The sequence below is a fragment of the Podarcis liolepis genome (assembly GCF_965112155.1).
Source record: "Podarcis liolepis genome assembly, chromosome: 2".
Taxonomy (NCBI): domain Eukaryota; kingdom Metazoa; phylum Chordata; class Lepidosauria; order Squamata; family Lacertidae; genus Podarcis; species Podarcis liolepis.
Window position 1 is genome coordinate 69,275,114 of NC_139555.1, and position 12,128 is coordinate 69,287,241.

A 12,128-nucleotide genomic window follows, 5' to 3' on the forward strand; every position below is an offset into this window, starting at 1 on the left:
TAGCATTCTGCTGCGAGCACATTTTGAAATATCACTAACTCCATAACCATGAAATGTGCTACAATGCAATATAGAAGGTCTAAAACCATTTTGGGATTCAGGTGTCTCAAAAAAAAAAATTACTGTCACTTGGTAAGACAGGCGAATTAATGTCAGTGTATCGGAAGAAGCAAAGATCACCAACGTCAAAGCAATGATTCTTCAACATTCGTTGGACTGGTCATGTTGTATGGTTACCTGATTATCGTCTTCCAAAGCAGCTACTCTATTCCCAACTTAGGAATGGAAAGTGTAATGCCAGTGAACAACACAAGAGGTTTAAAGACGCTCTCAAGGCAAATCTAAAAAACTGTAGTATAAACACTGACAACTGGGAAACACTGGCCTGCGAGCGCTCCAGTTGGAGAATAGCCTCTACCAAAGGTGTCATGGACTTTGAAGAAGCACCTACTCAGGCTGAAAGGGAGAAACAAGCTAAGAGGAAGGCACATTTGGCACACTCTCACTTTGATCAACTCCTGCCTGAAAACCTATGTCCCCACTGTGGAAGGATGTGCAGATTCAGAATTGGCCTCCTCAGTCACCTATGGACACACTGTTAAAACCATATTCATGGAAGACAATCATACTTGGCTACAAGCGATCACCAAAGAAGAAGAGAATGCAGTACAAGGATAATGAGATATTGCGCTGCCCCCGATAGACGCTGAACTGAGAACACAAAGTGGTATGACAATACATTTCAGGACTGAGAGGTGGGGTTGACTGTTGAAAAAAAAACCCCTGGGGTGCCCCTGCAGCCCCCGAACTCCAAGCGTTCCTACGGTATGCGCAGCTCTGGAAAAGGCATTCCCCTTCTTCTTCAGTGCACTTCAGCGACATACATCAACTGATATATGCACACGGGCATACATTGTGACCCTCACCTCCTGCCAACTGGAAAGCAGAGCTCAGCAGATCAAGGGAGCACACGAACAGGTACAAAAAGCCAAACATCAGAGGCACCTTGAGAATGGAGATGAGGGTGGATTTGGTCCTTGCCCATCTTCCAAGCGCTGCAATGGAACAATAGACATTAGGTTAGAGATTATCTTGGTCAATTGAAGCCTCTCAAGTCCCCTGCACCCACCAATTATTCCCTTGTTTCCCCATACTTAGGGCTTCTCCACACTTCCTCCTGTCCAGCTGCTTTCGCCTGGGGGGAAACCACTCTTTAGCACTCCATCAGAGCAAAGGGCAATTCAGGTATTCCCCGGATTGCCATTTGTTCTGATATATCGCTAAAGAGTGAGTTTTTTCTTGGAAAGAGGAAGAGCACAGGAAACCCGCTCGGACACATGCTTTCTAGGCACAAGATAAACAGAAGTGTGGGTGAGACTTGAGCTTCCACTGAGGATTGCCAATTGCTCTGATTCACCGGTAAAATGTGAGTTTTCCCAGGGAAAGTGTCGAGGGGGAAAGAAAAGCCAAACACGTGGACATGGAGATTTAAATTCCGGACCTGAGCCTGGAAAACATGGCGCAACAGGAAGTCCGGATGAGCCCTGAATCTCTGCAGGGAGATTTTTTTTTTTCAGTCCTTGTAACCAGAATACAAAAAAATAACGAGGAAAGGTACAAAGCAAAAGCACAAAATGACCACCAGTTTAGCTTGTGCCCCAATCTGCACTAAGAGGGAGGTGGAGGAGAGGCATCATTTAGTCAGACTGGCATTCCAGTTCTAAAAACAAACCCATTTCATTTCAACTCCAGTGTGGGTTGCTTAGTAACAGTAAGGAACCTGCCAATCATCTTTCTATAAATGCTGAGTGCTTCGCAGCAGGGAAATGGACAGAAGTGGGAACTGCAGTCCTTCAGGCACCCACGCAGCCAGCATGGGCAACTGAGAACAATGCAAAGGAAGTGCGTCCTAACACAACATGAGCACCTTAACTCTGACCGAAGGGCAGTGTGAGAGAGATGGGGGTCAGCAAAGGTTTGAGCTAGTTTGCACAATCCTATGCCTCAGCTGTTTCTCTCAAGGGAGACTTCTCTGTGGGAAATGTTCTCTCTCAATATTTATCAGCTGGAAACAGATTGTGTGTCATTGTCACTGTTACACAGCCTTGATGTCTCACATCAAGTCTAACAAGCAGGAGTCATTACTGATTCATGATGAAGTTGTATCTACGGCTTTGCACACAATACCCTTCAGGCATTCTGACCCTGGTTTTGACTTTTACAAATGCTCACATCTTCTGTTTATTTTGGGTTTAATGGTGAATGTTAGAATATTTGTTAGGCCAGAGTTAAGGGTGATGGTGAAAGTCCTTATCAGCTTGATTAAGATAACAGACATAACGGTAGCTAGTTGAACTTATTTATTTCCTCAGCTGCATCCTATAATATGCAACCCTACTGTACACCAGTTTACTCAGAAGTGTCTCACTGACTTCAGTGGGACATGCTCCGAATTAAGATTGCTTTCTTGAAACAGGGATGGAGAAGTTGTGGCCATCCAGATGTTGTTTGACTACAACTCCCAGAATCCCTGTTACTATTAGCCGTGCTGTTTGGGGCTGATAAGAGTTGAGAGTCCAACAGCATTTAGAAGGCCACAGAATCCCACCACTGTCTTAAAAGATGTAATAGTCAACATTAAAGTATTGACTCACTGCACACACTGTGTTATCTAGCAGGTTAGAACGACCCACAGATTTTATAATCTGAAATGAAAGTTCACACACATAAGCAGTTGGCAGTTTGGTCATACTGGCTGAGGAAAAAAGCTTAAGACTTAACATACAGTACTCATGGAGGAACAGTATGTAATTGTGAAAATGTCCCCCACTGCTTTGTTTGTATCTAGGGAGTTTCTCAGATATTCTGTGCTATTTTTTGTTCTTGCACAAGCATAGCTCAGTCTCACTTCTCCTGATACTAGAAGACAAAAATCAAGTTGTGTCCACATTTCTAATTATATAGTGATTAAATGCTAAATAGCCAATGAGCTACGAGGCAAACTGCAACAGCAAAATAAATAACATGCTATTATAAGGGAAGCTGAAGTCTTGGGGGAAAGGAGGGAACTGGGTTAGTTCCTAGAAACAGGGTTGGGGAACCTGTGGCTCTTCAAAGGTTGCTCCCATCATCCCTGACTATTGACAATGCCAGCTGGGGCTGGTGGGAATTGAAATCCAACAACATCTTAGAGGACCACAGGTTCTCCATCCCATGCTTTAAACTGGCCATGTAAGTAATGATAATTTCACCAGCAGCTGTGGATGAAGCTTATGCCAGGTATTCAGCCAGTACCAGCGCAGTATACCAAGGCACAAGATGGCTGAGCTAGATACAAAATGGGAGGATGGGGGGATGACACTCCTCTACTTATGTTCTAAAATATTTGATGGCTAAAGCTGGGAATGAGCTAGAAGAGACAGCAAATGCAGGGCTAGGTCACCAAAGCTGGGCGAGAAGCTGTTGCACCAGCAATTCATAGGCAGAGACTGAGACCCCAGCTGCCCCACCTTCTTCCAGCACCTTGATCCAGAGCATGTGCTAGTGACTAGTCCTTGTCTCCTCCTCTACCCAAGCCTTGAGGGAAGCGAGGCCTTAGGCTTCCAAATGAGCTCTGGGCCTATCATTATTTCTGCTTCTGCAGTCCTGGAACGGATGGTAGAAGGGCCAGAAATCAAGGATGGGTGAGTCACTGGTCCCTTGGTATCACAACTTTCTGGGGGAAGGGGCTTATTTGGGGTGGTAGCCTTAGGTTGTTCCTCGAAGAAAATTAAGCCCCTGCGAACACAGTTGTATCTTCGGGCTATGGTTTATGGTCACCCTAATCCTGCAGAACCTGGTACAGAGTGGCTGGGGCAACCCAGTCAGATGGGTGGATTACAAATAATAAAATTATTATTACAGGTAACAATTTTGCCCAAGTAGCATAGTATGCCTAGCCCACCAGAAGTGGTCACTGCCCTCTTGCCCAAGGGTAGGGCTGGGGAACCTGAGGCCCTCCTGATATTGGGAACCTCCCATCAGCCCCGGCCAGCAAGACCCATAGTCAGGGAATAGGTGGAACTGCAGTCCAACTGTCTCTGGATGGTCACAGGTTCCCTGTGTCTGCCCAGGGATGTGGCTCTCCCCCTGGCCCAAGGCCTCAGCTCCAGAACAGAACCTGTTTACAGCACCCTCCTCCTGTGCTGCTGGTCCGCACGTTATTTCCCATGTCAGGAGCCACCAGGGAGGGCTCCTTGGCGGTCTCCTCCCCGTCCTCTCCTCACAAAGGCCCCTGGCAGACATGGCAGGAGTGCTGCTTCCATGTCACATGACACCTGGGCCCTCTCTCTGACAGGAAGGCGCGGCATGGTCTCCATAGCAACTTGCCACACCTCCCTCCCATTGCACCTTGCTCTGGTATGACTGAGGTGATGACTGCAGTCTGTTCTGCTGATACGTAAATGGGAGGGCCTCCTCTTTGAAGCTTCGTCTGTTAAAGACAAGGGCCTGTGGTCAGGATGAACACACAGAATCCAAGATGCAACCCATTTACTGAAAAAGGATGTAAACAAGACTTCTTCTTTTTCTGCCTGTTGCTTGAAACTCAAAGCATAATGGTGGCTACCACACTTGGGCTCTTGAGTGCTGTTGAAGCATTGCTTTTCTGCACTTCACTACAAGGGAAATTAAAAGGGAGGTGCGCACAAGCACTTATTACAGCTCAATATTACTCATCGGTGCCGTATCTTATGGCCAAGAGACCTTCTTATAATGTTTACTCACAGCTAATTCCCGTTCAGCAGAGATTGCCACCACTGTTAATTAAAAGTTTCCTGCTTGTGTAGAGTCAGCCCATTTTATTGCTAGTGGTGTGGATTAGCAACAAATACTTTGTTTATTGCCCCTTGAATAGCTTCTCTTAATTGCCTCAATATCAGTTTCTATACCTGGGGACTAGTGAGGGAGGCTTTGATTACTGATTTCGCCATTATTTTTTTAGGGAAATAGCACTATTTCACAACAGAAAATTTAAATTCAAAAAGGTATTAATAATTTAAGCCTTTTTCGTGCCCTCCAACTCAGGAATGTAGGGTAGTATTGGGGCAATTAAGATAAGCAAGCCCCCCCAAAAAGAAGGATATTCATTGCTGAGAGCTTTACCGGGTACACCTGGAATTAATAATTCATGCTGAGCCTTTCAACAGGAAGTGTTCAGTTAAAGGTATCCCCGAAAAGCTCTAGACAGGCTGATGCTTAATAATAATAATAATAATAATAATAATAATAATAGCAGCAAAAACAAATCAAGTGATAAACACTGGAATGCAATGAGCTGACAATTTCATCATCTGGATACTTCATAAAAACTGAGTTACCGGACAGCAATGCTGGAGAAAGCTAGTGTGGAAGCAACCAAACCAGTAATCTCCTGCAAAACAGCAATAGCGCACGCCAGAGATGGAGAGACCTGCAGATATTATAGGACTCCAGTTCTCATCAGTCAGCATGGCCAGTGGTCGGGGATGATGGGTGTTGTAGTCCAAGGCATGGGAGAGGATACAACTTATCCATCCCTGCTGTACAAGGTGCGTTGTCTTCTTCATTGTTGTCTTCTTCTTCATGTCCAATGTTTATATTCCACCTTTCTTCCATCATGGCACCTGAGGGGATGTACTTGGCACCCAAGGTGGCTCCCAGGCAGTCACATCTCTAGGTACTAACCCAACCTAGATCTGCTTAGCATCAGCAAGGTGGTGATGTCAAGTGATGCAGGTGCTGTGCAAAACATCTGCCTGAGACTCTTTGAAAGCCATCGCTGGTAAGAGTAGAGTCCAGTGGAATTCAAGTGGTGGATCAGGACTCACTAGTACAAGATGAGTCACAACAGGAGCACTAGCACCATGCAAATTCTTGTTTGGGCTAAAAGTGGGTCCTGGATCTGAAAAGTTGAAGATACCTGGAATACTAGGCTAAACAGAGAAACAGTCTGATCTGGTATAAGGAAGTTTCCCATATTCCTATATTCTGACCAGGCAGTGAAGACTAAGTGAAAGATCATGGAGAAGCAAAGAAGAATGTGGCTGTGGCTTATCTGGAGGGGTTCACAAAGTTCCCTTTGTGAATGCACAAGCATCCTGCAGCTCACCCTGAAAGCAAATGTTTTTGTGAACATCTAGTGAAGCTAGGGAGCAGAAGTCACTGCCCTTGCCCCAAGGTCAATTTCTGGTATCTTGAGCAGGGCAAGGGAGCTGCAGCAGTAGCTCACAGGATCAAAGCACATGGATCTCATTCTCCCTCAATCCTGCACACAAGCATTTAAGCAGGGACATTCAGTTTTGCCAGCACCCTTACTTGAACGTACGCAGCAGCCCTCATTCCCTTTTCACAGACTTCTTAAACATTGTGGGTTTAGCAACAATGGACTTTGCAAAGGCAGCTGGGCAATTATCTGTGCTCGTAAGATGGGTTCACTTACACTGCATACGTGCAGCAAAAAAGAATGCCTTTGAACATTTGTAGCAAAAGGAATAATTAAAATTCAATCAATGACAAAATAGCAAGGCATTGCCGTAGGGAAGCCATGCTGGTGATTGTCTATAATGTGTGTTCTACATAAGTACTCTCATGCTGGATTTGCATTGTGGAGGAGGACGCAGCATCTAAAGCACTTTTAAGGTTATGGAATGGCAGAGGCATGGGCGGAAAGAGTTGCTGCCAATGATGTTATAGGCAGCATTCAACAGAAACCCATGTTATTTGTGCAACAGCTAAAAACACTTTACATACAGCAGTGCCATTAGCCTACAGTAGGGTTGCCATACATACAGGAAAACCAGGACATGTCCTCTTTTGGGGGGGGGGCAACAAGCCCATCTGGGCAGATGTTTAAATTTTAAAGGAAATGTCTGAGTTTGGGAGGGTATTTGGGGGTTGGGGGGGCATGTGCATGCTCGGGAAGGCACTGTGCCCTGGAAGTCAAAGTGCCACAGTAGAGCGAGGGCATAGCAGCAAAGATCAGCTCAGAGCTGGGGTCCTGCCTCCGCTTGGGCTGGCAGCAGCTTAGGCTTGGGCTGCTCTGCAATCTGTGGCCGCTGCCAGCCTGAGCCAGAGAAAGAGGTGTGTGGGCGCAGCAGCAGCCCTGTGCACCTCTCTCCACGGTTTGGGCTGGCAGCGGCTCTTTTTTGCTCTTCAATATATGGCAACCCTAGCATACAGAGACTGTAGCTGTGGGGACGGGCGACCCCTACGCAGAACAATTCTGCTTGAATCTCAGGATAACGTCATATCACACTGCAACAATACTAGCTTGAAGGAAGAGCTCTGGATCCCGCCCAATAAATCAGAATATATTCGTTGAATAACAGAACATTGTTTGACGAGGCCCTTAATTTCTCCCTAGGAAAACAAACCTCTCCCCTCCACCCCACCTTCACTACCACCTTCTGGATTTAGAGAGGTTCCCCATGATGGAATTTGATAGCTACCCTTGAGCTAGTTCAGAAGTTAACATGGTGACCTCTGGATGTTGCTGGACTTCAGTTCCCATCACCTGTGATGGCTGGGGCTATTGAGAGCTGGAGTCCAACAATATCTGGAGGGTACTATGTTTGCTACCCCTGATCTAGTTGATACCTTCTTGGAAAGATACAGTGGTACCTCGGGTTAAGAACTTAATTCGTTCCGGTGGTCTGTTCTTAACCTGAAACTGTTCTTAACTTGAAGCACCACTTTAGCTAATGGGGCCTCCCGCTGCCGCCACGCCACCAGAGCATGATTTCTGTTCTCATCCTGAAGCAAAGTTTTTAACCCGAGTTACTATTTCTGGGTTAGCGGAGTCTGTAACCTGAAGTGTCTGTAACCTGAGGTACCACTGTACATGGAGAAGTTGTGACTTTCGCAATCCTGACTTTGCATCTCAGTGCCCTTTGGCAACTTGGCTAGCTCTCCTCTTTTGTACTATTTCTCAGATGTGCCCTGCTGGAGCATGCCCTCCAGGTAGATAAAAGGGCAGGGATAGCTTTTGGACCGCCTCTGCCTATGTGAACTCACCCAGGTTATGAGATATGCAGATACTCACAAGGTCTTAGTAATGGTGGCATCACAGTGGCGGAATACCGTACACTGCCTGGGGAGGTCTGCCATGCTTCCTCTTAATTTCTACACCCTTTATGCTGTCTTCTTTGGTTTTAATGTTAACAGGATGTAACATTATACAGAATACATTTTGTATTTGTCTTCTTTATTTTTAATCAGTTTTACTCCTTGTAAACTGCTTTGGGGGAAATGTTGTTTTTAAAATTGGGCATACATATTTAAAACAAGGGTGGGAACCCCTTGGCCCTCCAGCTGGTGTTGTACTCTGAATCCCAACAGCTTCAACCAAGATGAACCGCCCTGAGACCTCCAGGTCTATGGCAGTATCTAAACACCACAGGGATGCGTACTCAGTCCGCTCCTTTATATTCTCTACACGTACGATTGTGTCGCTGCTCACCCTAGTAATAGGGTGGTCAAATTTGCAGATGACACAACCGTGATTGGGCTCATCTCTGAAAGGGAGGGTGAAACGGACTATAGAGATGAGGTGGAGCGGCTGACAGAGTGGTGCAGAGCTAACAACTTGCTCATAAATACAAGGAAGACAAAGGAGCTTGTGGTGGACTTCAGGAGACAGAAGAGCAATGTCCAGCCACTTTTGATTGATGGGGTCTGTGTGGAGAGGGTAACAACGTTCAGATTTTTGGGCATTGAATTACAAGAGGATCTGTCCTGGAGTGTCAACACAAGGGGGCTTGTGAAGAAGGTGCAGCAGAGACTGTACTTTTTGAGAATTCTAAGGAAAAACCATCTTCCGCAGAAACTGCTGCTTGCCTTCTATCACTGTGCCATTGAGAGCGTGCTCACTTATGGCTTATGTGTGTGGTACGGAAGCTGTACTACCCGGGACAGGTTGGGGTTGTGCAGAGTTGTTAAGGCAGCAGAGAGCATTGTTGGCTGCCCACTCTCCACCTTAGAGCAGATTTATGCCACAAGGTGCCATAGGAAGGCACTGGACATAGTAAAAGATCCATCGCATCCTGGTCACTGTCTCTTCGAGCTCCTGCCGTCGGGACGGAGATACAGGACGATGAAGACAAGAACGAGCCGTCTTAGGAACAGCTTCTTCCCCAGAGCAATCTCGGCCCTGAATGGGAAGCCTGGACTTTGAAAGTCATCTAATCTTCCTTGCTGTATTATACTGTATTGTTTTAATTAGTGTTTTTATAGTTGTTTTGATTTTGTGTGGAGTGCCCTACCTGGGTGGATGGAGCAGCCAAGTAATTTCGTTGTTCCCGAGAGGGGGCAATGACAATAAAGATGATATTATTATTATTATTATTATTATTATTATTATTATTATTATTATTATTAAATTCAATTCAAAATAATAATAAGAAGAAAAATGATGGCCAACAATCACGGGTGATGTGAGATGTTTTGGGGGTTTTTAAATTATTTTTGCAAATATAGGGAGGTTTGACAACATCTGCAGGGGGGGGGCATGTTCCCTACTTGCAATAATAAATAAACAGACTGAATAATGGAGGGAGCTTCAGTACAGCTGCTTATGTTTAGCAGGGCCCTGTGCATATTTCCCTTACCTGGTTTCTGCCCTTCGTCCAAGCCTGCGTGGGGGCTCTTCCATGGCTTGGAGGAATGAGTGTCCAGTTCATACTTCTCCATGGTTTCAGACAACTTCCCAGGAGAACCTGGGCAAAGGTACTCATGGTCCAGATGACTCACAGTACTGACTGTGGGGAACAGATATGCTCTAGGGTCAGGGATCCTCTGTAGAGCTATGGAGAAAGATGTGGATTACTAACTTGTGTCCCAGGTCAGAATACCCTGTTGTGAGTAAAGCAGTTCACAGAGAAACTAGTAGCATCTCTGGAGACAATCCTTGGAACTAATGCAATGAAAAAGGATCCAGCAGAAAGAAATCCTGCTGCACCATCATATGATAGGCCAGCATCCCCCCCCAAAAAAGGCAATCTTCAGTGCCATATTTAAGAGCCACAATACCTCCCCAGGAAAATGCAATACCCAAAGTAACAGACTATCCTAGTGTCCTCCAGATTTTGTAGGATTGTAACTCTCATTACCCCTGACCACTGGCCATGTTGATCGGGGTGGTTGGGAGTTGGAGTCTAATAAATATCTGGAGGACACAAAGTTGTGGAAGTACCATATTTATCCCTTCCCACAGGTGAGCTGCTGTCGTCCTTGCACCTGCTGTGGCTTCTGCCTGGAGTCCTTTTGTTTTAGCAATAAGTAGACTAGACACAGCTCTATTTGAGAGCTAACTGTACAGAAAACAAGCAAACCCCTAGTACTTCCAGAAGAGAGAGGGAAGACAAGAAGAAGGCAGAGCGAATAAGAGAGTGAATAAGTGTGCTGTATGATGAACAATCATGTGCAGGAGTCGGCACCCGTGCTAAGTACCTTGGGGGCTGGGGCAGTAGGAATACGGTGGTGCCCGCAAGACCCTTCCTCCTCCTGTAGGTCGGCGGCATTGGACTGGACTCTCTCTTCCATAAGGTAACATCATTGCCTGCCAATCTGAACAGACATAGGTCATAAACAAGGGTCTTGCTTGCAAGTAAGTGCCAGCTGCTTCACCCACATGCAGCAAGAAGGCATGGCTCTTGATCAAATAGGTCCGTCCCCCCCCCCCCGGGGCACAGAATACTTTTGCAATCATTTGCATAGCATTTGCTTCAGGCTAGTTCCGTATTACTTTCAAGGCTAAAAAACTTGGACTAACAGAAAAGAGTCCCTACCTGAGGTTTCAGCAGTTTGAGAGAGAAACCACACTATCCAAAAGGTCAGATGGGTTCAGCCTGGTATGGATATAACTATTGAGGTCCTGCCTGGCATTGGGCTGGTCATCCTAGGAGACATTTTGGGTTTCAGTGTATCAGAGGGCCAAGAGCCTGTTTTAGAGTGGCTTGGATTCACCATGCCTGGTGAAGGTGCCCTTCTTGGTTGGCTGGTTGTCCCAGGTTGCCTCAGCCTCGGTCCCTTAGTGCTTCCCTAGACTCTTGTCCCTACTTGTTCCCTTACCTGCTTCAGGTAGGCCACCCAGGGCTCAAGGTCACTCCCTACATCCAGGCTTCCATCGAAGGCAAAGTGGCTGGGGAAACACAAGCTGTCCTTTATACACGGGGTAGGAGCAAAGTCTAAAGAGTCTTGTGCTGCCCCTCAGAGCCATCCTGCACTCCCCTCCTCCTCAGAAATTCCTTTAGTTAATTGCTAACTTCGGCATCAGCCTGCGTTGTGGAACAAGACGACTTGTGCTGTGTTTAAGAGACACGGATACAAGCAGACTCTAGGGCTGCCCTAGATGCTAGCCTGCTCCTGGCCCCATCATGGACACACGATGATGGCACACCTCCCATGCTGGGATCTCAAAGTGACATTCAGTCACAGCTGCTCAAGGAAAATCACATCACCCCTTTACACAGGAAATGTTCCCAGGGCAGGTAGCACTAGTAGCTTCATATTCAGTTGGGATCTAGAAACCAACACCAGCATTTCAATTATATTTCAGATGAAAAAATGGAGCATCAGACATATATAATCATAAATAGGAACAGCTGATTTAACATACAGAGTGTCTGGCCTAGCAGCAGAAAACAAGCAGACGTGGAATCTACTAAAACATCATCCAGATCTACAGAAAATCATCCATCCATCCATGCATGCATTTGCAAGCCGCCTTTCCAAAGTTAGAACCATGGTCAGGGTGGCTTGCAACATACAAAAAATTACATAATTATAAGTAGCCATAAACAATAACATATCAAAAATTTCACAACCAAATTGAACTAATTCCACATAAATCATGAGGAAAATCTAAAATGAAGACACAAAGAATTAATATGAATAACCCCAATAACCCCCCCCCCAGCTGGAGTCAGTCAGGGCCCCACTCTCCCAAGGCAGGTGGGGGAAAGCCTGCAAGGCAGGCAGGAAGACTTCTGCGACTCAGCCAAGAAAGCACTCTGCCATGATGAAAAAAGCTGTAGTTCCCTATCACACAGCTTTGAAGACTCATAAAGGAGATTATTTTGGATCAGAAATAGGAAATTGGATAGTATAGAAGT

At 45.9% G+C, this 12,128-nt stretch overlaps 1 protein-coding gene across 1 annotated transcript in view; it reads right to left on the reverse strand.

The window, feature by feature from the left end:
* SLC34A1 (solute carrier family 34 member 1) overlaps window positions 1–11,204 on the reverse strand; it is a 19,610-nt gene extending 8,406 nt beyond the window's left edge. Inside the window, exons 1-4 of the mRNA XM_083486868.1 lie at window positions 11,086–11,204; window positions 10,465–10,581; window positions 9,624–9,818; window positions 927–1,055 (exon numbers count right to left, since the gene is read on the reverse strand). Coding sequence (XP_083342994.1) covers window positions 927–1,055; window positions 9,624–9,818; window positions 10,465–10,570 — 430 coding nt within the window. The 5' untranslated portion in view covers window positions 10,571–10,581; window positions 11,086–11,204. The remainder of the gene's footprint in view (window positions 1–926; window positions 1,056–9,623; window positions 9,819–10,464; window positions 10,582–11,085) is intronic.
* Between the last annotated feature and the right edge of the window lie 924 nt (window positions 11,205–12,128).